This window comes from Channa argus, chromosome 1, assembly GCF_033026475.1.
Source record: "Channa argus isolate prfri chromosome 1, Channa argus male v1.0, whole genome shotgun sequence".
NCBI lineage: Eukaryota > Metazoa > Chordata > Actinopteri > Anabantiformes > Channidae > Channa > Channa argus.
This window is the reverse complement of record NC_090197.1, coordinates 35,328,183-35,351,389: the sequence shown is the minus strand read 5'-3', so window position 1 is coordinate 35,351,389 and position 23,207 is coordinate 35,328,183. Positions and strand designations below refer to the sequence as shown.

The window sequence follows — 23,207 nt, the reverse complement described above, 5'->3', positions numbered from 1 at the left end:
CAAAATGCATCCCACGGCCCTTTAAATTTTCCGTAACGTTTCCCTTTAAAAAACTATCGAATCAGAAGCTGACTTCAGCGCAGAGCCTCCCCCAGTCCCATCACATATCTGTGGTGCAGCAGCGCCGCGCGAAAGGGTGCACAAGTGCAGTGAGAGACCGGGAACCAGCAGAAATGTCGGAAAGTGACAGTCAGGAACCTGCCGGGGCCCCCAACGGCAGTGACAGCCCCACGAGACGGGGAAGTAGACCGGCCGTCGGGAACAAAGTGACCGTGGTGCTGGGGGCTCAGTGGGGCGACGAGGGAAAGGGAAAAGTTGTGGATCTGCTGGCACAAGACGCAGATATGGTGTGCAGATGTCAGGTTGGTTAGCTTTCATGCTGCTTTCGCTTGTTAGGTGTCCGCTCCCGGTTAAGCTAGTTCGCGGAAATCCCGCCGGTAACGGTAGCTCACGTACTAACACCCCCCCGCCCCCACCCGGCGTTAAGTTGGTTTCAGCTCCTGCAAGCTAGCGCTAGTTCGCTAACGCTAGCTAACCGTTATCTCAGTCAGTGTGTTGTTGTCAGTGTTTTGCTAATGTCACCTTGAATTCCTGCTAGCTGCGTACAGCTCCACACTCAACCACTGCTGTGAGGAGCGGTCTTTTCTGTCGCCTGCACACGACACGAAATGTGAAGAGGGGGGAAATGGAATGAACAGGTGCCCCACTTCGGAGGAGCTTTTCTAGCCACGTTGGAGCAGTTAACCTTGTGAGCGAAAGGGCTGCTCCGATGTGAGCAGCAGCTCGGGTTTGGATTCATTCTCAGAAGTGATAATTAATATCGTCCGGTGTCAGCTGACATCGGTTATTGAAATGTGTTTTCGTGGTCTCTCAGGCTGTGTTTGCTACATGGAAGCAGCTTAACAAATGTTCAAGTCTGCTTAAAAATTATAGAGTGGTGTTCATATCGAGTAATAAATTACTTTACATTTATAGCATCTTACAGATCACTGAAGTTAATGACGGAGAATACCCAACGAGGGCAAAAACCCTTGAAATAAATAAAATATGAAATAATAAAGCAATTAAATGCAATGGATAAATAGTGCACATAAAATAGTTTATTCAAAAGGTTATTAAATTATAAAGGTAGTTTTTCAGTTAGCATTTATAAACATTTATATTTTCTGTTGTTCTGAGATCCTCAGGCAGATTGTCCCAGAATAACAAAATAACTAAAACACCTGTGCCAGAGACTCTGAGAGCAAAGACTAAAAGCATGTCCTATAGGTAGGCTGGTGTAAGCCCATGGAGTGCTCTAAAAACAAGTAAAATAAGTTTTAAAAGCAATACAGAAGCTGACATGCAACAAGTCCAAGGTTTCTCTAAAATTGTGATTAAAGAGGGGGATAGAAAATGGGTCTGTAGCTACTGTATGTATATGGATCTGAGCTGCTTTTTGCTTTTTGTTTTTTCAAAAATTGCAGTCTGAAGAGCTGTACGAAAAAGACCCATTTGCAGGGAGTCGTTAATAGAAATGGGGGGAAAAATGTTTCTACTTTCCTGCGTCAAAGTATATCCTCAAAAGATTCAGCCCTATGAGGGCATGATCCAGAAATGCTGCTCTGTTCTCTGGGCCAAAGCTCATTTAAAAAGGTCTGAGGCAAAATGGAAAACTGTTATGTGGTCAGATGAATCAAAATTCAAAAATTCTTTTTGGAAGCCATGGACATCGTATCCTTGGCCTCCTTCCTTCTGCTTAGTGTACAGTGTCAGGGTGCTGAATTTGGGGTGAGCTTCCTTGTCTTGATGTCAGTGGCCTCTATCCCCTCTTTTGGCCAGCTTATTATGCCAGGGGGATACCTGATGACCTGGAGGAAGCATGTGTAATTAACCGCACTTTGTGTAAATTTCTTTTAATATTGTTTTTTAAATTACTCTTCCTAGGTACTTGGTAGTAGCTGCTTTCCTTGTGGCCTTCGTACTTTTAGTTGCATGGGACTGCTCCCTTCTCGTGGTCCTTCAGGAGCAGGACTATGCAGCCTTCAGTTAACCATTCAGGGTGGGTTCAATCCACTGGCACCTTGTTTATTTGTAGTGCCAGGCACTCATGGAGTGAGGTTAGGTTTTTTAACTAGTAGGCATGGATCATGTCAAGGCCTGGTGCTGTCCAGCTCTTCATACTTGAGACCCTCTCTTGGATGTCTGTCATTGTGATGGTTACTGGATCTTGTTCAGGAAAGTTCCTGTGGTCTACCAACTTTTTGGTAATCGGGCTAATGATTTCAGTCATTTGAACCAAAACGGTAAAAAAAACAAAGAATTGAGTGTCTAAAACACTCCGTACACTGTTGTGGGGACATCAGCTCTGCAGCAAAGTCTGTCAGTCCTGCTAGTTGTGATGCTTATCTTCTCAGAGTGGCTAACGGTCAATATTTTATAGCTTTCTGTCATGCGACCGATGCTTTGGGAGGTATAAAGGGGAACTAGGCGTTAACTGACAGTTTATGTGATTTCAAGGTTTTGAAGTCTTAAATTTCTCTTGGTGAGCCCTACAGAAACCTTGGTACGACATGAATAAAGAGATTTGAATCGGATTTTCCAGTTACTGGCACGTTTTTTTACCTTTTTAATGTTTCAACACGTGTAACAGGCAATTAGCGTTATAAGCTGTAATATTAGTAATATCCATCTGACCCCTCTACATACTCTTTATTTGTTGTGCCCAATGGCTCCGTGCTTCAACTCCTGCCACCATATTGAATTTGCATGCAGTCTGATTTCCTGATGCAAAAAAACTGGATTTAAGACTTTGCTGTCTCATGATTTGGGGTCTCCTTAGGCACAGCCTGGGGTTTCTCTACACTTTGCACATTTTAGGGGGAAGAAACCATTTTCTGATCTTTATGAACAGGAATAGGTGCAATCACAAGAGAAGGCAGGACAGGGAGGACTGAGTCAATGCCTAATGTGTTTAAAAAGCCTTTGCTGTGGTGGCCTGGAGCATGTATTCCATTTACAATTAATCTGCTCCAGGAAAGGGTTTGGTGATATTTTGTCCTCTGCTGTCTCACTGTGTATTCAATCAACTTGTCTGAGCTTGAAATTATAGCAACCTTATGTTTTTGCATTATCTATCTTGCTCTTACCTAAACTGTGTCGAGCACTTCCTATTTTTGCAGGAGAACCCTTAAAGCTGTAGCTGTAGTGTCTTTGCCTGATATAGACTCAGTGCACAGTGAAAGACTTTTATGAATAAGAAAAACATTTTAACTGTTTTCTTATTCAAATAGTGACATGCTAATTTCACATAAATAACGTGGTCATTACTTGCATTTGTTTTTTTTATATATATATATATATATATATATATATATATATATATATATATATATATATATATATATATATATATATATATATATATATATATATATATATATATATATATATATATATATATATATATATATATATATATATATATATATAATAATATAATATACAAAAAAGAGTTGCTTAGTTAACAATCCGGCAGTTACATTTGTTTCTGTCCTCCTGGCAAGGTTTCAGTCTTCCTTTTGTCAATTTCTTCTAACTCCTTGGATAAAATAACACTTCATGTTTAATCTTCATGTTTAATTTAATCACTTTATGTGATTAAATTACTATCAAACTGTTGGTGATTAACTCTTGTCAGACTGATTTCAACTATATGTGGGCTTTAGTCAGTCTCTGCTGTGCAGTACCACAATTTAAATCTCCTTAACATTGCTGTAGACTATGTTTAAAAATGTCAATCTTATTGTAAGCAGCCATACAAAAATAGTGTCTTAATAAGTCTTGAGTCTAAACCAAAAGTCTTTGATTAAAGAATAAAAACAATCTTGGCAGGGTAAAAACTAAATATGTGGTTAGTTCCAGAAGAATTTGACACGAGTTTTACAATTAGGTAGTTGAAACTGTTTTAATAATCACTTATTGCAATTAAATTTTGTCTTTTTAGAAATATTTAACTTTTATGTAATTTCAAAGATTTAGTGGATCATGTGTAGAATTATCATCAATGATAAGTGTTATTTACCTGCTACCCTGGTTAATAACACATTCCTAAAAAAAATTTCTGGCAAATCTATTGGCTACTCGTACTCACTCTGTAGCGATCAGAACACTGTTCTTTCTGTTGATAACCAGTTGGCATAACAGAGATTCCTGGGCTTCCCAGCTTCTTTTATCCCAGCAGGTGACATGTAAAAATAAACCACTTTATTGCAGTAGTCCTCTCCATACATTACGATTGGAGTACAGACATTCATTAGGGACTTGTTGATGTGTGAGTGAGCAGTGAAGTGCAGGAGCAGATAGTGTTGATCTTTTTATAAAATGGGCTTTGCCAGCAATCTTGCTTGGTGCTCCTTACAGTCCCAGAACTAGCTACAGTTTGAGTTACAGTTGAAAGATGGGCATGTAGCTTCAAAATGCTTCTCAGGAGACTGATGGCAAGTTAGTCGATATAGTGGAATATTGTATATTTACGTCATGATCTGTATAAATGGTGCAGATAGTTAGTCTTGTGCACCTTAGATGTGGCTGTGGAAAGAAGGTGAATTTGAACTGACTCTGGAACTTTAAAGTCCCAACCAGTTTATTGAGCTGACAAAAAAGAAACTGCTCTCAATGTCATTAAGAGGAATAATAATAGTACAGTGGTCTCTGAAATCAATGTTATTTATAAGAATTTTTTAGAACTAAATGGATTAGTTGCTTAACAGAAAATTAATACTTTGATAATTCATTAACATTTAAATTGTTTTCTAAGGAAAAATACAATTTGTTTTTCTTTTTTTAAGTGTTACGGTGTGTTGACCAAAGTGTCTGATTATTGAGTAGGAGGCAAAGTTGTGGAGCTTCATCCAGTCACCAAAGAGTATTTTATTTACAAGACAGATGCACTGTGATACACATAATTCCAAAAACATGTATACAAATAACCAAAATAACTTTTGGTTACAGCTCTAGCCTACTCTTAGGAAGAACCATTTCTTCACAGGGTTTCACCATTTCCTAAAAATACACACAAGAAGTCATATTAACCCACGGCATTTATCAATATACATGTAAACAAACACACTATCATCTACTTTACCAGATTACATCAATTTCATATTCACTATGCGGCTTAAAGAACACAACAATTTCTTAGACCTGCCCCCCTCTTACTTGGTCTTACCACACTACATCACTAATCTCGTTAATGACTAATGACCCCCCTTCATCTCCTCAAACATGGAAAGTACTATGAAAAACTAGTTTAACTCTCTAACCTCTATCTATACCACCAACTTAAACAATATTTGTCATGTTTTATTTTAACCAAATAATGCTAATAACTGTAACACAATGCAATGCTAAACACAAACAAACCTGGGATAGTATGTGCCTAGAACATTACCAATTAAAACTAGAATTTGGTCACACCAACAAAAACAAGCATGACCAGGATCTAGCTAGAGACTAATGGAATGTTCTCATTCACTTTGTCACACTAAGGAAAAAAGTTATTTGACCTCAGCTTGGACAAAACAATAAATTGAGAAATCTAGAAAATACTTTTGGGGTTGGCCAGAAAAGGAAGCAAATTTAGTAATACATGTTAATATGATTTCAGCTGGAGGCAGCATTGTCACGCAATAATTGTGTTAGACTTCGTGGAGTTGTTATCTGATCATGATGTGTTAGCCCTTTTCACTGGACATTTTGGTAAACAAAGAGTGCATCCATTCACTCTTTCAAGACTTAAGACAGAGAGTCACCTTCTCATAATACTATATTATTTACAGCAGTTAAACCTGTCTGGCAAAAATTCCTCTTTGCCTGCACATTGACCTGCCTTTGAGTTTGTTTATTGATAATTGAAAAGCACAGGTCTTTACTAACGTGAGGGCTTGCACTTGTGATCTTGAACCTTTTCAGGAGGTGGTTTCTGTTCTTACCATACTGTTGCTCAGAGACACAATGTTACACAGGTCATGTGTTTGATTGCAGGCGTTATCTGGTGGATTAAATTTACACCAGTTTTTGTTGAACTGTGTTGTGTAATTAGTATTTTTTGTTTTGTTTTGTTTTTTTGATTGATGACTAGACAGTACCAGGGTGTAAAGTAGGTAATGTGATGCTGTTGTCTTGGACAAACCACTTGTCTGGCTGGTGGTTGTCTCAAATGACAATAGGCAAAGAGGGAATGAAAGATTATTATGTAGTGATGAACCCATAGATAATTATCCCGTGCGTCTGCTGCTTCCATCTTCTTTAAAGAGCTTTATAATAAGTTTCAGCTGTTATGCCCCTGGTCTAGGGGAACCTAGACATAACACGATGTGTGCCACCACTGCTTTCATTCCCAATCAAAACCAGACCAAGTGTTGTAATGTGTAGCTATTTTTATTAACTTCGGATGTGAGCAATGCCCAAAACAACAAACAAAAACTCTAACACCATCCCTGTCTTACCTACACAACCAAATAAATGCCAAACAAAGGACAGGGTGCCTAGCCTGAACTCCTAGCCCAAAACAGGAGAAAAGGTAGGAACAAAAAGGGCTTCTCACTCCTACTGTGGCTACTTGGTCCTCAATAATTTACAATGAGTTCTTTTTACAATTTTTACAGAAAATTCCAAATTACAAAACAAAGTGCGGAGCTCCCTGTAAGTCCAGTAGTCGCGTACAGAATGCTGGGTTGGATGGGAGTGGCAGAGGTCGGACCGCTGGGCTGCTGTCATCGGTTATAAATGGAGAAGGACGCTCCATCCTGTCCAATCAGGTGGCAACATTGAGTTTGAATGGACCAATGGACTACCTGTGGCTCAACCCCACCCCCTCAGACACACCCACATAAAAACACACCCACACAAAACACACCCATACAAAAAACACAGGAGGAGGAGAAAAAGACAACATAACAATAACACACATAATGACTTGGGTCATAACACAGCTCATTGTTTAATTGTCCGACTGGAAACCTACCTTACCTTACTTGGTTCACTTAGTGCTCTCACTGCTTCAGTTTTGGGCACAGTTGTTTTTAGAGAAAATACCTGCCAGCAGATGGACAGAGTTAGCTGGTTAGTTGGTAAATATAGTGGAGCACTAAGTTGTTAAAGAGCCCGGATTTTTCCCCCAGGGATTGTTAGACAACCTAGAAGCTGAGTGAATGTTGGATCAGATGGCCAAAAACACGGCTATAAATCAATGAGAATGTTGCTAGTAACTCCTAGAAACATAAACAAGTGTTTAGTTGCAGCGTTGCCATATATAGTAAAGAGTAAAAAATGCTATTCGTCACTACCATAATATTTAATGAACATTCAGCTAGTACATGGATTATTCATCAGAATTAACCAAAATTGTCAACAATGCATTAAAAGAAAGTTATTGTAAATTAATGAAAATTGCATTCAGTCCACCTTGATAAATCTTCTAGGTAAATAACTTCATTAACTTAATATGTATGATCTTTAAAGATGGCTGTCAACACTGAATGCTTGATGAGTGGCACCAGGTGTGGTAAACTGGGCTACCACTTAACTTGCAAGAGCGTAGGTCTCTAGGGGTAATCTCAAGCAGTTTGCCGAGAGCAACAAAAAAATGGGATCAGGGAAATGGCTTTCTCAGGAACTCAAAGTAAAGTTGGTAAAAAATATTTTAGTGTTCAGCGATATCAGTACCAACTGTGAAGACCATAATTCAGAAATGGAAGAAACCTGGACAAACTAAGACACTTTCCTGAAGTGAAAGACCGTGAAACATAATTAAGAGGAAACCGGTTCGAAAGCTACGTAAGATTCTTAAGTAAACAGCAGGGGGATGACAAAATCCTTAGAGGAAACTGGCCTAGTCTAGTGGCCTAGACTGCACAGTTCTCTATAGTTTAGAAGAAAAGCAGGCAGAAAGGAACTGTATTACTAATTTACCTAATTTTTACCTATAGCTTCCCAGTCTGAATGCTTATAACATAGATTGTTCGTAGGCCTGGGTAGAATCAGATGAGGGAAAAACCTCAAACCTTCACAAAAACTACATTACAAATTGTTCAAAATATGATTAACTTTCAGGTGCTGTCAAGAGACCTCAGACAGATAACCAGTATGATTATCAATTATTTGGAGACACGTTTCTGTAAATTGTTTGTAACACAACTGCTCATCAATCTCAGAACACAGTTTATAACCATTGGTGCCACAATAGTGCACACAGCACACAAAAGTAGCTGGTGAGAATCAAAACTTGACTGTTTTATGATGGGAGACCAATCAGGGCACTGTATAGAAACCAAAGTTAGGGGCTGCGGGGGATGGCATGGTACCTAAAAAGGAGAGGCATCTGCCCCGCCGCATCTGTTCCCCCTCTCCACCTTCAGGGTTCTGCTGTGGCCAGGAATAACCCCATGTGGTCAAAGCACATGCTGGGCTTGATTTATATCCACAGGCTAGAGCTCACAGAGCAGACTGAGTTGAATTAGCACCTGAGGTATGAACAGTGACGCAAGCTGCAGAGGCATGAATGGATCTGCAGCTCTGTTATCATCATCAGAGCAACTATAATACCTGAAATACTTTTCTTCACTCATTTGTCCCCTCTTTTCTTCCCATAGTGTTGTATGCTTTGTGTTCTCTTCTCTGCTAATGTCATCCTCTAGTGTTTCCATCTACATCTTTATACGTTCTAAATTCATGAGCAGCAGAGTATAAGTTGGCTGACTTTGGAAACTAAACCAGAGGAGCAAAGCAGGTCAGATTATGATGCTCTCATCCTAGGACTCACTGTTTCCCCTCTAGGCTCTGCTTTTGCATTATTATCTTCATTTTCCACTGTGCTAAATCATGCACAGGCCCACATTTGGCAAGCACATGTTATCAGCGGTAAATACAGTCTTTATTCTTTTCCTGTAGGAAACTGTTCCCAACTGGTCTCATTGATTAGTAGACATGTTTTCCTATTGAGACTACGTTTACGTAAGATGTTGTTGAGTACTGGACAGTTATTTCCATGTTAGTACAAAGAAATGTAGTGTATATTATTACTATGTAGTAAAAAAGTAATTTAGTAGGAAGTGGCCCTTTAAGGTTAAAGTTTGAGATATTTGCCATATACAGGTACTGTATGAACAGCAGGAAATCCAAAGAATTTAGTTAGTTTTGTTTTTTTTAGGTAGAGGTATTGACAGGATGCAGGATTTACTTGGGGAATAAAGATGAGAAGAGTGTACCACATTTAATTCAATAGTAGCAGTAATCCATTAAACTTTCCCTTTGCAGACACATTAGTCAGTAAGTTTACATTGGAGTGACATCTTTTATGTTCATAGTGAGCAGTAATCTCCAAGCAACAGCTCAGAGTAGCAGATACAGTGTACAGTACTAATAGACTGCCACCATTGGTTTGTGTATGTTGCTTGTTGCTACTCGACAAACTATTAAGCCTGCACCTTCCAGCTCTGCCAAACAAAGTTTCAGAACATTCATTAGAGCCTCATGCCTCGTTGTGTTTCTGTTTGCCTCCTCCTTCATCAGCCTCTGTCTATTCCCTACAGGGTGGCAACAACGCAGGACACACAGTGGTGGTCGACTCAGTGGAGTATGACTTTCATCTCCTCCCCAGCGGCATCATCAACCCCAAGGTCACTGCCTTCATTGGTGTGTAATATACACAAATGCAAGAAACACTTAGATTCAGACTCACATTTGTATGATCTGCACAATCGCAGAAGTCCACGCACATGCTGTTTTATGACACATAGTTATGCATAGTTTCAAGGCCATCTTTCCTCACTATTGTCTTGATGAATTCATAGAAACTCCTTGTAGCCTCCTGTTCAACATCACTGTTAAAGCCTCCGTGTTGACAACTGCGCTACCGTGTGTATTGAGTTTGACTCGCAGCCAGACTGCAGTCCACATCAAATCCACTCCTCTGCATTAACTTCATTAGCTAATGGTGTCTTTTCAATTCTTTCTGGCCCCCTAACCTGCTACACATTTACAATTTAACATGGGCAGCAGTATGATCTGTCCATTCTTAATAATATTTCTGCTTTTTCTTCTTTGACATGTGACACATTAACAATGTTACACGGGCTCAGAGACTTGAAACACGGTGTGTGAAGTGTGACACACCCTAGGATCAGTGTTGAGATGTATGTTTCACACCTGTTCCTAATCCACTGTGGATTGTGTCCTGCAGTCATCTCCTGCAGTCAATGCAGTCATCTTCCATTTAGAAAAAAAAAAATTTGCATGTTAGCAGTGGTAGTGTGAGCATGTTGATTATTACAGCCTCATTCTTATCCCTGTGTTTATGCATGTTCATGGCCCACAGTATCAGGATAAAATCTGTATTTAGTTTTTTTTCTGTTTTTAAGACACAAATGGTTTATATCCACATCTCCAACATTTATTCTGACTCTAGTATAATTGAAAGGGAGTTTTTTACCCCTCATTTACTTTTCTTCGATTTAATTTGGCCAAAGTAATTACCTCATCTCCTCCACTTAATGCAACCCAATTAAAGAGATAATTAGGGCCAGATGTTTTAATACCCTTGTGAAAAAGCATCGTTTGGACCAGCTCTGTCTAACAGAAGTAATGAGAAGTAAACTTGCAGAGCCATGTTGATACTTTTGAGCATGAAGAAGTTTTTACTTCACCTAAAAATGTCAACAATCGTAACAGTTTCTAGGATAAAATTCACTTTGATAAAATACGTTATTAATTATGAATAGATGCACAATAACCAGCTGGGAGAGTTTTCAAGTAGGCATTGCTGTATTTTAAGGGGCCACAAGCCAAAACATTAACCATGTGTGCAAATGTTCAGTGGGTACCAACTGCAGATCAGAACAAGGTACTGTAAATTTATATAAAAACAAATGCATTATTGCACACATTCATTGCACTCCGTATGATTCAGTTTTGTTTATTCATTTAACTTAGGCAATGGTGTAGTGATCCATCTTCCAGGCCTGTTTGAAGAGGCAGAAAAGAATGAACGCAAAGGGAAAAGTGAGTTGTGTACTTGTTGTTAAACATATGCAGTTTACAGTGAGCCTGTACTTTCATCAAAGTGTGTTATGTGTTCAGGTCTTAAAGACTGGGAGAAGAGGTTGATCATCTCAGACAGAGCCCATATTGGTAAGTTCTCCCAGGTCCGTCCCTGGATTTTTCTTATTCTGCGTGACTGTTTAGTGTGCATGCAAGAAGTGTGTGAGTGTGAGTGTGTGTGTGTGTGTGTGTGGATGTGGATGTGTGAGCTTTGCTTTCTCTGAGGTGTGTGAGAGTGTGTGTCCCCTCTCTGCCTCCTCCGCAGTGTTTGACTTCCACCAAGCTGTTGATGGCGTACAGGAACAGCAGAGACAAGAGCAAGCAGGCAAGAAGTAAGAAACCAGTTCCTTTACAAATGGCGCCGGCACACACACGCAAGCACACACACAAAGGGAGGGATCAGATCAGTTGTTGCATTTTTCCATAAAAAAGTTGAGTCATGTTCAAGGACTGGGACTGTATGCGTCACTGCTGACACCCAGTGTAACCTCCAGCTTGTACAGCTTTTCACTCATAATCAGCTGTTCATCTCTTACAGTCTTTTTATTATTATTTTATTATATATATATATATATATATATATATATATATATATATATATTTATTCTTAGGAATATAAAAGTATTCACGGTAGCCGTGAGTCATTATCTTTTGCCTTTGTCCTTTTTTCTGGATAATTTTTGATTATTCATTTATTATTATTATTATTATTATATATATTTTTTTGATTATTCTATCATTTGTATTAAAGAAGAGACGGTACTTTGCTGGTGAACATAGTGGATCATTCAGCAGCTAGAGACAAGCAAGAGACAGGTTTTCCCCAGTTACTGCAGGTTTAATAAAGGTTAATCTGCACTTATTTATGCATTATCGGTTCAGTTGAAATCCAGTATTCAAACAGCGACCACTCTCTGGCCATGGAGCTTATTGAGGGGAAAAGAAAATTGTCTGGTTGGACAAAGAACACCTATGAAGTTATGTGATTTGATCTTATGTCCTAATAAGTTGATGCTGATACATTTCCTCCTTTTACACTCTTATATTTGGATGTTTTACAAAGACAAAGTATTTCATGTAGTGGAACTAGGTACTCAGTTGTTTTTACCACATCATAGTAAAACAATTTAGCTCACCCAGGCAGTGAACCATACCTATGTGCAGTATGTGAGGAATGCTAAGCCGAGCCTGAGGAGCGCTTAGAATATTAAGCTCAAGAGTTACCCAGTAAATTTCTGCTCAAAGCTGGGTTGTCTTAAGTAGCACAGCAACCAAAGGTCTGAACACCCAGTTGTCTACTGTGTGTGTGTCTGTGTGACAGAAAGAGTGCGTTTTCACTGCACTGCCTTTGCCTTAATAGCACAGTCATAAGCTTTCAGCAGATAGCTAGACAGCCTGGTTGAGTTCCTGCACCTTTCGGCATCATGTGAGTGGTGCTGCTGGAAGTCAGAGCTAACTGCAGTCCCACAGTCGGTCGGTCTGAATTCATGGGCTATCATAGCAGTCAGCAATGTTTGCTTAAAAACAAAGTTTTGCACAAGTTAGTTTGGTAAACCAGCAACTTAAAGTTTTTATCCCCCCCCCCCCCCCCCTGTCTTCAGTCTTTATTAATATGGAAAGTTGCAGCTTTACACCTTAACTTTATAACTGTGACAAAAATGCTGGCAATGGTCAACAGGTGTCAGAACAGTGTTTAGTGTTGGTATATAGTGGCATTGATTTTTCCCTGTAAAAGGCAGTGAACATTAGAGAAAATAATTCCAAAATAAATAATTTTATGTAGCAGAACAATGATAGATCGTCAATCATCTCTTAAATGTTTTGTAAATACTAAAACTAGTCTTAAAGTGGACAATGCTAGATCAGCTAACACTGTAAATGTTAAATGTATCATGTGTAAATATATAATACATTATCCAAGATAAATTCTTTTTAACGTAATTTCAACGTGTGTGTGTGTGTGTGTCTGTGTATACAGTTACAAGAAACATGTATTTCTATTAATAAAGTTCTATATTATGCTGTGACTCAGTGAAGTTTCAGCTCATTAATAATTATGATGCACTATGCTACTTTGACAAAGAAGTGCAGTGAAAGTGTTATCGGTGTGGATTTCAAATGATTGCATCCTTTGGACTAATTGGCAGTCAGCAGCATGCCTGTTTAATCACACTCTGTAGATAATAATTGAGGAAGTGTTAAAATCTTTGAAAAATAGATGTGTTTGATATTGTTCATGGCTTTGAAAATTGTGCTTGGCCTTCGATAATTCATTTTATTATTACCTTTCAGTAGTTGCCAGTAGTTAAGATTCTTAAGACATTAAGTAGATTAAGATTTTGCATTAGCAAGTTTTTTTTTTTTTTTTTTTTAAGAGGGCTTCATTTCTGTTACTCTGTCATGCAGAATGGGATTATACTGTATCATTATATAGCATGTTTTGAAGTCTGTCAAAATGCTGAATGGTTTTAGTCACTTGATGGTTAACAGGAAATAGCATTGGACTGTTTAAGTGTGTTTCTCTTGCTTACAGTCTCTGTGCAGTTATTTCTCTGACATGTCATGTCTAATGTTTACTGTAGAGTCAATGTTTTTTACTTAAGATGACTAAAACAAACAATGAATTGCCTTTACTTACAGGTATCATGGATTAGCTTGTTTGTCTGTTCTGTAGACCTTTATTGTTACCCAAAAACCAATCAGCAAGACTCTCTGCTTTATTGGATGACACATAAGCTGATCCAGGCTGCAGACTGACACACATGCATGAATACAGGCAGGCATTGTTGGGTTTTAGTGTCTATATGGTGATTGTTGAAAATATGATAGATTGAGGATTGAAAGTTATCTTTTAATTCTCTTGGGTCACTTGAGCTTCTGGCCCTGTAACACTTATTACTGGTTGGTTATTGAGTTTTGACAATTTCACAATATGTAAGTGATAACATTTGATGACTGTAAAACTGGATCTAGATTGAGATCACACATTAATGCTGCTTCTGGTTTTATTTTTGCCAGCCTCGGGACAACAAAGAAGGGGATTGGTCCAGTGTACTCGGCTAAGGCCGCACGTAGCGGTCTCAGGATATGTGATCTGCTGGCTGACTTCACTCAGTTCTCTGAAAGGTATCAGAATTAGAACTCTGGGGTTTTAAGGAAATCACTATTTTAGTACCTTTTTGCTTAGCATGTTAAACATTTCACTCTTCAGAGACTATTGGGCAGTAAGCTAAGATTACTAATTAACTGGAGTCTCGAGTAATATAGTCGTGCCTTACAGCCTTTTTCCGTTATTAAAGCTTTTCCTTGAACCAAAGTACAAAGAAACTGCTTCAGTTTTATTGCCCCTGTTTCAGCCACCTTTCTGCAAACCTTTGAAGAAATTCTTTAGGGACTTGCGTGCATTCTGACTGGAAGAACTCTAGTCCAAGCGGCCATTTGGCCAGCAGGCATTGATTGGAGCGAGTTACCTTGAAATACAACTCAAGAGAGTTTGTTCGATTAGGGAATTTGAAGATACATAACACTTAGACAGGATTTTACAACTCTAGAAAATGATCACAGCAGCAAGTATGCAGGGGTAGAAAAACAGCTTTCACACCACAAGTAATCTGACAGCAACATGTGCCTTCACAGATTTTATTGAGATTGTCATATTGCATATATATGCATTTATTTTTTTCTTATTTTAAAAAAGAGCCCTTTGCTTGAATATTTTTTTTTACACATGCCTGGTGGTGTTAGGCTCATTGTGATTTAAATGTGTTTCCTGGGACATTGCTCCTGCACCACCACTATAGCTTTTCTACGGGCACTTTTTAAAAGCCGAACGACACTGGTCAAACAGAGCACCAGTCACGTGGGCTTTCCCATTACTGGTCTTATTTGGCTCATTTTTACATTTCAGGAATGCTTGTTAAGCTTGTTTTGTTTCAGGGGTTAGTTCTCAGGATTAGTGGTTGATAAGAGGCTATGAATTTTTAATGCACAGTAAAAATGGCAAAATATCTTATGTGAGACTCTCCTGTGCTTCTATTTGACATTGCATCGTGATACACATTGCTATCACTTAAATAAAACTGATCAGTGCTGCTTGTTACAGGTACAAAGTATTGGCCCAGCAGTACAAGGCAATGTACCCGACTCTAGAGATTGACGTTGAAGGAGAGCTGGTCAAGTTAAAGGTATTTAAAAACAAAAACTAAAGCATTCATGAATGTCAGTGAATTGTCTTTTTTTTTTTTTTTCTAGTAACAAATCGTACATGTTTACAGGACTATGTGGAGCAGATCAAGCCCATGGTGAGAGACGGTGTGCACTACATGTATGAGGCTCTTCATGGTCCTCCCAAGAAGATCCTAGTGGAGGGAGCCAATGCAGCACTACTGGACATAGACTTTGGTCAGTATATTACTGTGTGCATGCGTTAGTAAGGTGTGCTTAATTGTGATGTGCATGTCAATTGTCAGTTCATTTAATAGTGTTTTTTTTTTTCAGCTATCCTTTTGAAAATAAGTTGACATCTTTATGCCAAGCTCTACTCTTAAGAATAAATGTAATTTTTAAAAGCAATTCAGTGCATCTACAGTAACCCAGTGTTGTTGCCCTAAGCTTTGTGATGCTCTTTACAAAAGCCTGCTTGGAGCTGAGACTATGGATGATGGTAAGTTTGCTAACTGCTACTGGCATCCAGGATTGACGTGCACGCGCACGCAAGTTAAAACCCCTCAGTGGCACCTGATTATGCATGTACACGGAGGCATCTTGTGTCAGCAGCCAACAGACAAATCCAAAAAACTTTCTCAGAAGCATGACAGTTGCTTTTCCTCTCAGATAATGACACACCAGACTAAACACAATAATCTTTTACATGTTGTAGTATGTCACTGTAACAGAACAGATCTGTCATTATCCAGAGCTGTGACGCACAGATTGAATTTAATGTTACTTATCAAACCTTGCTCTTAATAACTTAACTCGGGAAACAGAGCCCTGTACAATGATAATCAAATAATCTCTCTCTTACTGTACAAACTCTGCTCTGATAATATTACCTATTTTTAAATGTCACAGTAACATCAGACCTTAACTTTATAGATGCCATCACTCTTATCCCAAATGTGTAATTTGGGAGCAGTCAGTGTTCAGCTCAAGGGCACTTTCACAGGGTACACGACTGCTGCACTGACTGATGAACAAGCTGCTGCTGCAGTGATTAAACCTGTTGGTTACACGAGTGTCTGTACGAACACCGAAAACATCTGCTAGCATCTTTCAGCCTCCCCACGTGGGAGTTTGATCCTTGTTTAATTTTGTTTACTGTTGTTAAAACACACACTTTTTTCGTTGTTTTGTTTTTTGTTTTTGTTTTTTGTATAACTAAGAGTTCATTTCTTGTCAGTCTGGGTCAAGTGGTTATCCCATCAGTGACAGCCTTGGGTAGTAGAATTTCTTTCACTGCACTGAGGATTTTTTTTCCTGTCAAAGGGGGAGGTTTACTTTTCAGGCAGTTAGTGAAACAAGAAGAACAGCATTGTAGTTGTGAACATTTCACTTGATTGTGTGAATGTGGGTTTTGTCATGAACCAGTGAGTATATCTAAAGTTGTTCGATTATTATGCTCTGTTCAGTAATCAAAGGAGAAAGCAGGCCACATTTTACGAAGGGTCCAAGCTGAACTAATCAAATATGTCATGACAGGTGCTTGGGCAAACAAGCCCAAACCACTATATAAGAAGTAGCTCAGATATGTTTATTTCTTCCACACCAGGAGTTTTCACACTGTGTGAGAGGGTTGGAGGGGGTGCAATGGAGTGAGAGACATGAGGTAAAATATTGCAGATGTTCTAAAAACGACTGTAAGTGTGATATTGTCATTTTCCCACCAATACACAATGTCTCAGGGAGGCAGTAAAAAGGACCATAAATGTCCCAGTCAGAAACTGTATTCATTTTCAGCATCACAAGTTAACACAGAATAATAACACACAATAAAAATACTTTATATTTGTTTGGACTTAAACTTACTTGCTCTGATAATATTACCTATTTTTGACAAAAACAAACAAAAGAAAAAGAAACCAGAAGTTGCCACAGAATAGTTTGTTTCAACATTAAAGAAAAATCCACTGACTGTTTGTGGTACCGTGGGCACATTGCTAACAGAAAATGCACTTTGCTAATATTTCATAACGTAATGGTTTCTAATTTATAATAAGAAATAATGCCAAAGTTTTGAACATTAACAAACACTATTGAGACTATGGACATTTGTGTTGCAATTTTTCTATCTGTTTCAAACTATTACACCCCTAGTATGCATTAGTATTACCTTTTTTCATGTAGTTCTGGCCAGTTTTACTGAGATTGTGAGTGTCCCCTAGACAAGGAGAGAATGGATGTTGTCATTCACGTGTTGGGAGGAGGTAATTGTCTCAACATTGGGAGCACCCACAGTGTGAGACCTTTTCTGTTTTCGATGAATCTTTCTACATTTGTTTTCAGCTGCATGGCTCAAAGCATCTGAGAACACACTGAGAACTTCACTCTTTTTCATTGCAGGGACGTACCCATTTGTGACGTCCTCCAACTGCACAGTGGGCGGGGTGTGTACAGGTCTTGGCATGCCACCTCAGAACGTCGGGGAGGTTTACGGGGTTGTTAAGGCGTACACTACCAGAGTGGGAATCGGAGCTTTCCCTTCAGAGCAGGACAATGTAAGCAGAGAAACAGCAACTTCATTAATATGCAAACATGAAACATTAGTGCTCTAAATCCTGATTTATACAGTACAGGATATGGCTGTCAATGACTATAGAATTTTTACTTGTTGTACTTGTTGCTGACAAGAAGAAACTGTTTAAAACTTGTAAAATGTGCCACTTTCAGGTCACATGTGTTAAGTCTTTACACTATATTGTCACAATGAGTATCACTGTTTTATTTCATACAGTGAAAAGTATTTTCACATATTTTCATGTTCAAAACAGGGTGTGCTGACTTTTTTCCATAAGCAATGCACAGAGGAGATCTAGTTACACTTATGCCAATAACTGGCTGAAGTTAACTTAGTTTGTGAAGGTCAAAAAAGTCTGTGACATGCTCACAAATGTAAATTGTGAAAACCTCTCATAGAACACTATAAAGCTCTTCAAACAAGTCAGGGAGCAGCAGCAGCAGCAGCAAAGGCCTCATGGGCAGTTCTTGTCTTCAGGAGATTGGAGAGCTTCTTCAGACTCGGGGGAAGGAGGTGGGCGTGACCACGGGCAGGAAGAGGCGATGTGGTTGGCTGGATCTGGTCCTCATCCAGTATGCACACATGATCAATGGTTTTACTGCGTGAGTCTTTTCTGTCTACTCAGATTATTGTTGGTTATAAGCCGTTCAACAGAGTGAACTATTGTATCTATACAGTATGAAGTTCTGCTGTCTGGGGGTACATACTTGTAACCTTCTGGTTTCTTTTTCCCTCCCAGTTTAGCACTCACCAAGCTGGACATACTTGACGTGTTCCCAGAGATTAAAGTAGGCGTAGCATACCAAGTCGACAACCAAACTATACCTCACTTTCCAGGTGAGCTGGTGTGTGAATGAGTGGCTGTATAGGTATTAAAGTAAAGAATAATTGAAAAGCTAAGACTTTTTTTTAAAAACTGTTCCTTTCTTTCCTATTGTCCTACTTTGAGACAACAGTAGAGGATGTTATTACATCATTTTCTATTTTTTTTTTGTTGTTGTTGTTGGTTTGTTTGTTTTTTCTTTTAGTTATTTGGTCTTAAGGTGTGCCATAAATGTGGAGCTGACCCATTTTAGAGACAAAGTTTTTGGTTTAAGGAAATATTCTGAATTTCTTTGTTTTACACATTTTATGTGAAAATGTGACAAATAACAGTAAAGTTGTTATACAATCTGTAAGTGTTGCAGTGGGTTTGATTTTTTTAAAGTGTGACAAATGGAACATTAAAAATATTACATTGAGACCTACTTTATAATAACATGCCCATTTATTCCAACTTGTGTTAATGAGGAGTACAACAAACAAATGGCTGTCTCCCGTTATAACTGCTACAGCTGCTAGAGGTCAACTAAAATAAAACACACTAATGATAAAACACCTTCTAGTTCAGCGGTGGTGTAGTCTGCTGGCTAAGACATGTGTAATTAGTCTTAAGTAAAGGTAAATAGTTAAAATTTAAAGAAAACTTTAGCTTTCTCTCATACAGAACCCACAAATGATGTGGAAAAAGTGGGTGACACCCTCACTAAGTTTTACCATAAGGACTGAGGTCATTCTCAGTGAGAAAGTGGAGATGCTGCATCTCTGCCTTAAATAGCAAAACTTTTCCCCCTATTTTTAGCATCAGGCATTTGAACTGGGGTTGTGGCTGTTTGATTGCCATCTCCTGTAAAGCTAATGGTGTTATTTCTCCCCTTTCACTCAACGCTTCTCATTGATTGTTTGCCAGCCAATCAAGAGGTGTTGCAGCGTGTGGAAGTTGAGTATGAGACGTTACCCGGCTGGAACAGCGACACCTCAGCTGCTAGAAGCTTCGAGGAGCTGCCTGAGAATGCTCAGAAATATGTTCACTTCATTGAGGAGCATGTGGGAGTGCCTGGTATGAACACACACACACACACACACACACACACACACACACACACACACACACACACACACACACACACACACACACACACACACACACACACACACACAGAATAATATAGAATCTATAGAATAAATTGGTGACATACAAATGGAAATCTACCAGCATCAAGCTTTTTTGTTTTTACATACGATAATAGCATTTTTAGGTAACGACAGGTGCGGATTTACAGTCTGTAAATGCTGTTTCTGTCTGCGTAAGCTTGTTTCTTGAGTGTGGGCACAGACTGATTTTACAGATCCAGGCTCCAGATATGGGAGATGAGCACCCACACCTCTGCTTCTCTGTTTTCACAGTCAAATGGATTGGAGTGGGCAAGTCTCGGGAGTCCATGATCCAGCTGTTCTAAATGGAGGAAGCGGGAAACGCAAGCAAAGACCACACGATCTTACACACACGCATGCACGCGCGCGCGCTCTCTCTCTCTCTCTCTCTCACACACACTCACACACACACACACACACACACACAGCCTATCTACCTGTCTCAACTCTTTGGCAGAGACACGACCATCATGTCTCTTCTTAACGCTTTACCACTGTATCATCAATCTGGACCTCTCTGGATCAGACGCCCATCAGGCCGGTTCCCAAAGTCTCCGTCTGGATTTTTAACAGTTGTAATCTTTTAGAATAACATTTCCACGTCTATCTTTAAATTGTCCTAATGTGTTGTAGCTTTCTATTTTAGAAGTGAACACCAGCTGTCATCAGGTTGAGTGCAGACATCTGGGAATGAACTAGACGTATAGAAACACACACAGATACAGACAGGGGATCGCTGCCTGGAGGAACTGTCCATATGTTCAATTATGTTTTGTGTGTTTTAAATGCGCTGTGCCAGTTTGGTGTAAATCAGTTTAAAAGTTTTAACCTCTGCACTTTAGATACCTGCTGATTTATATTTAGTTTTTTTCTGCCAGGTGCAGTGTATATCCTGACATGTTAAAGGGATCTTTTAATATTTAAATGTGTCTTTGTGGGTTTTTTTTTCTTCTTTTTTTTTGTCATTAGACAAATTACTTGTCATATTGCCTTGTCATTCAACCAAAAAGTCATTTTGACATTGTTGTAGCTTGAGATTGCTTCCACTGAATTCTGTTGCTGAAATGATGCATGTCATCTCACACTATGCTCATGTTTTCCAGTTTAATTTTAGCAGGTGAGTTTTCAGTACAGAGAATCTAATATAAGAATTCAAATGAAAATCTGTTCATACACATTCTTGTCATTGTTTACAATATTATTACCATTGATTTCTTAAGACCTTGTAATACATCTTTCTGGTAAAGTGTCTACCAACAGATATTTGGGTTGTGTTAAAGGGGTACTCCAGGGATTCTCAAAAGGGTCAGGGGAGTCACAAGAAACAACTTTAAAAATAAAATGTAAAAACTAGCACATCTTCTGCTGTTTAAATTCTTTCCTCATCTTCATTTCCTTTGGGCTGTTCCCTTTCAGGGGTCACCACAGTTAATCATGTGCCTCCATCGAACTCTATCCTCTGCATCCTCTTCTCTCACACCAACTAACTTCATGTCCTCTCTCACTACATCTACAAATCTCCTCTTTGGTCTTCCTCTAGACCTCCTGCCTGGCATCTCCAACCTCAGCATCCTTCTACTGATATATTCAGTCTCTCCTCTGAACATGTCCAAACCGCCTCAATCTGGCCTCTCTGACTTTAACTCCAAAACTTCTAACATGAGCTGTCCCTCTGATGTTCTCATTCCTGATCCTGTCCATCCTTGTCACTCCCAAAAAGAACCTCAACATCTTAAGCTACGCTACCTCCAGCTCTGCCTCCTGTCTTTTCGTCAGTGCCACCGTCTCTAAGCCGAACAACATCTCTGGTCTCACCACAGTCTTAAACACCTTTCCTTTCATTCTCACTGATACGCTTTTATCACACAACACCCCTGACAATATTCTCAACCCATTCCTTCCTGCGTGCAAACACCGCTTTTCCACACTCTTTAGTTAATTTGACACAGTGAGAAAGAAAGCTCTACGTTCCACATATCTGTAAAATTTGAAGCCTAATAAAGCTTTCAGGAGTCCAGGTGCCACAGCCATTTGTAGTACCATCACATCATACTGACTGCGCCTAACACTTTCAAATTCTCCACGAGCCAAACGTAGATTACTTATATATTTAAGGCACAAGAAGTCACCACAAAAGGTTTAGAAAGATGGTAGAAATATGTTAGATTATCAATGTTTGTCAGAGTTTACATGAGCAAATCAAATTAAATACTATGCATTGACAATAAAATAAAAATGTGTTTGCATTATATGTGTATTTATTTATATGATCAGGGGTTTGGCTGATGTCGCTGTTTCAAGATGGATATACTACTCACAACTTTGAAGCAAAGTTTTGATATACTACTGTCCGCTTCATTAGGTACACCTGCATAATCTAATGTATTGGATTACATTAGTTTGTGCAGGTGTACCTAATGAAGTGGCCAGTGAGTGTTTATCTATGCTTTGGAAAGCTCCTTGATTGCCACAGATGAGCTGTTTTCACAGATTTCTGGTTGCAAACTGAAATATATTTTGATAATTGGTGGAGTGCCCCTTTAATGAGCCCCAGATGTCTGGTCTGATTATAGATGAAGGTGAAAAGAAAATCTGAAACAAAACTATGTGCAGAAAGTTTGGTTGCCACAAATGTATCAGTTAAACCACTTTATTAGAAAAGTAATTGTTCCATATTGAAGTCATATTATAATAACTGGATTGCATAAACTTTTTTAAATCACACTTTTGAAGACCGGTCAATCAGTCTTTATTTTGTTTTTGTTTTACATCATAAACTTCAGTTACACATTTTGGGACATTTATTCCAATGCATAATTCTAGTATGAACATAACATGTATGTATTTGCTTTAAGTCAGTTTTCCATTGGTTAGAAGCCAAGTTGCTCTGTTTGATAATAAAACACAGTGTTGCTCCTCTCAGCCCTCTAGTGGTGGAGGCGAGGGAGGTAAGCAGGGAAACGCTCTCACTGCCAAATTTCAGAGATTCCTTGGCATCTGGTTAAGATTAAATGAATGTTTTAGGCTACACACACAAAACTGCTTAATGCGTGTTGACTCTTGTTCATCATTTAACTCCTTTACGAACTGTTTTATGCTTTAATTAGTTTTCACTAAAGAAAAACCACAGTTCTGCAAACATATATCCTGACATGACATTTGATTTCTCTGTAAACTTTAGGTTCTGTACATTTAAACAATGTTTAGCTGCAGAGGTCATCTTTGTAATGTTGGTGGGGTTTTGAGAGGTGTAAAAAAAACACATTAAACTCATCCATTTACTCTTTCTATGTATCTGTGTCCATCTTTTGTGGCAGCTAGGTAACTATTCCTCCTCCTACTGCTAGAAAGTATGACATTTAAAAAAAATAATAATTTGAAACATTGTTAATTTATAAATAAATGTGTTTATAACAAA

General features: G+C 38.8%; 1 protein-coding gene across 2 annotated transcripts; it reads left to right on the top strand.

Moving 5' to 3' along the window:
* The first annotated feature begins 82 nt into the window (after positions 1 to 82).
* On the top strand, positions 83 to 23,075 carry adss2 (adenylosuccinate synthase 2). 2 transcript variants are annotated; one of them, XM_067515897.1, is made up of 13 exons: positions 87 to 362; positions 9,573 to 9,675; positions 10,972 to 11,040; positions 11,119 to 11,169; positions 11,345 to 11,411; positions 14,098 to 14,205; positions 15,182 to 15,263; positions 15,354 to 15,480; positions 17,641 to 17,795; positions 18,293 to 18,417; positions 18,555 to 18,652; positions 19,545 to 19,694; positions 20,042 to 23,075. In XM_067515897.1, the coding sequence occupies exons 1-13, from the start codon at positions 174 to 176 to the stop codon at positions 20,092 to 20,094; spliced, it is 1,377 nt and encodes a 458-aa protein (XP_067371998.1). In that variant the 5' UTR covers positions 87 to 173; the 3' UTR covers positions 20,095 to 23,075. The 2 variants fall into 2 exon arrangements, 1 of the variants encoding a protein (XP_067371998.1); XR_010915186.1 differs by lacking the exon at positions 20,042 to 23,075 and having other exon boundaries at positions 83 to 362; positions 18,214 to 18,417; positions 19,545 to 19,680.
* Positions 23,076 to 23,207: the final 132 nt, after the last annotated feature.

What these genes read in the sequence shown, in the direction of transcription:
- adss2 (XM_067515897.1), top strand. Translation starts at nt 174, where the DNA reads ATGTCGGAAAGTGACAGTCAGGAACCTGCCGGGGCCCCCAACGGCAGT. An exon ending in CAAGGTCACTGCCTTCATTG is followed by an intron (nt 9,676 to 10,971) that starts GTGTGTAATATA and finishes CATTTAACTTAG; the next exon opens with GCAATGGTGTAGTGATCCAT. An exon ending in CTCAGACAGAGCCCATATTG is followed by an intron (nt 11,170 to 11,344) that starts GTAAGTTCTCCC and finishes CCTCCTCCGCAG; the next exon opens with TGTTTGACTTCCACCAAGCT.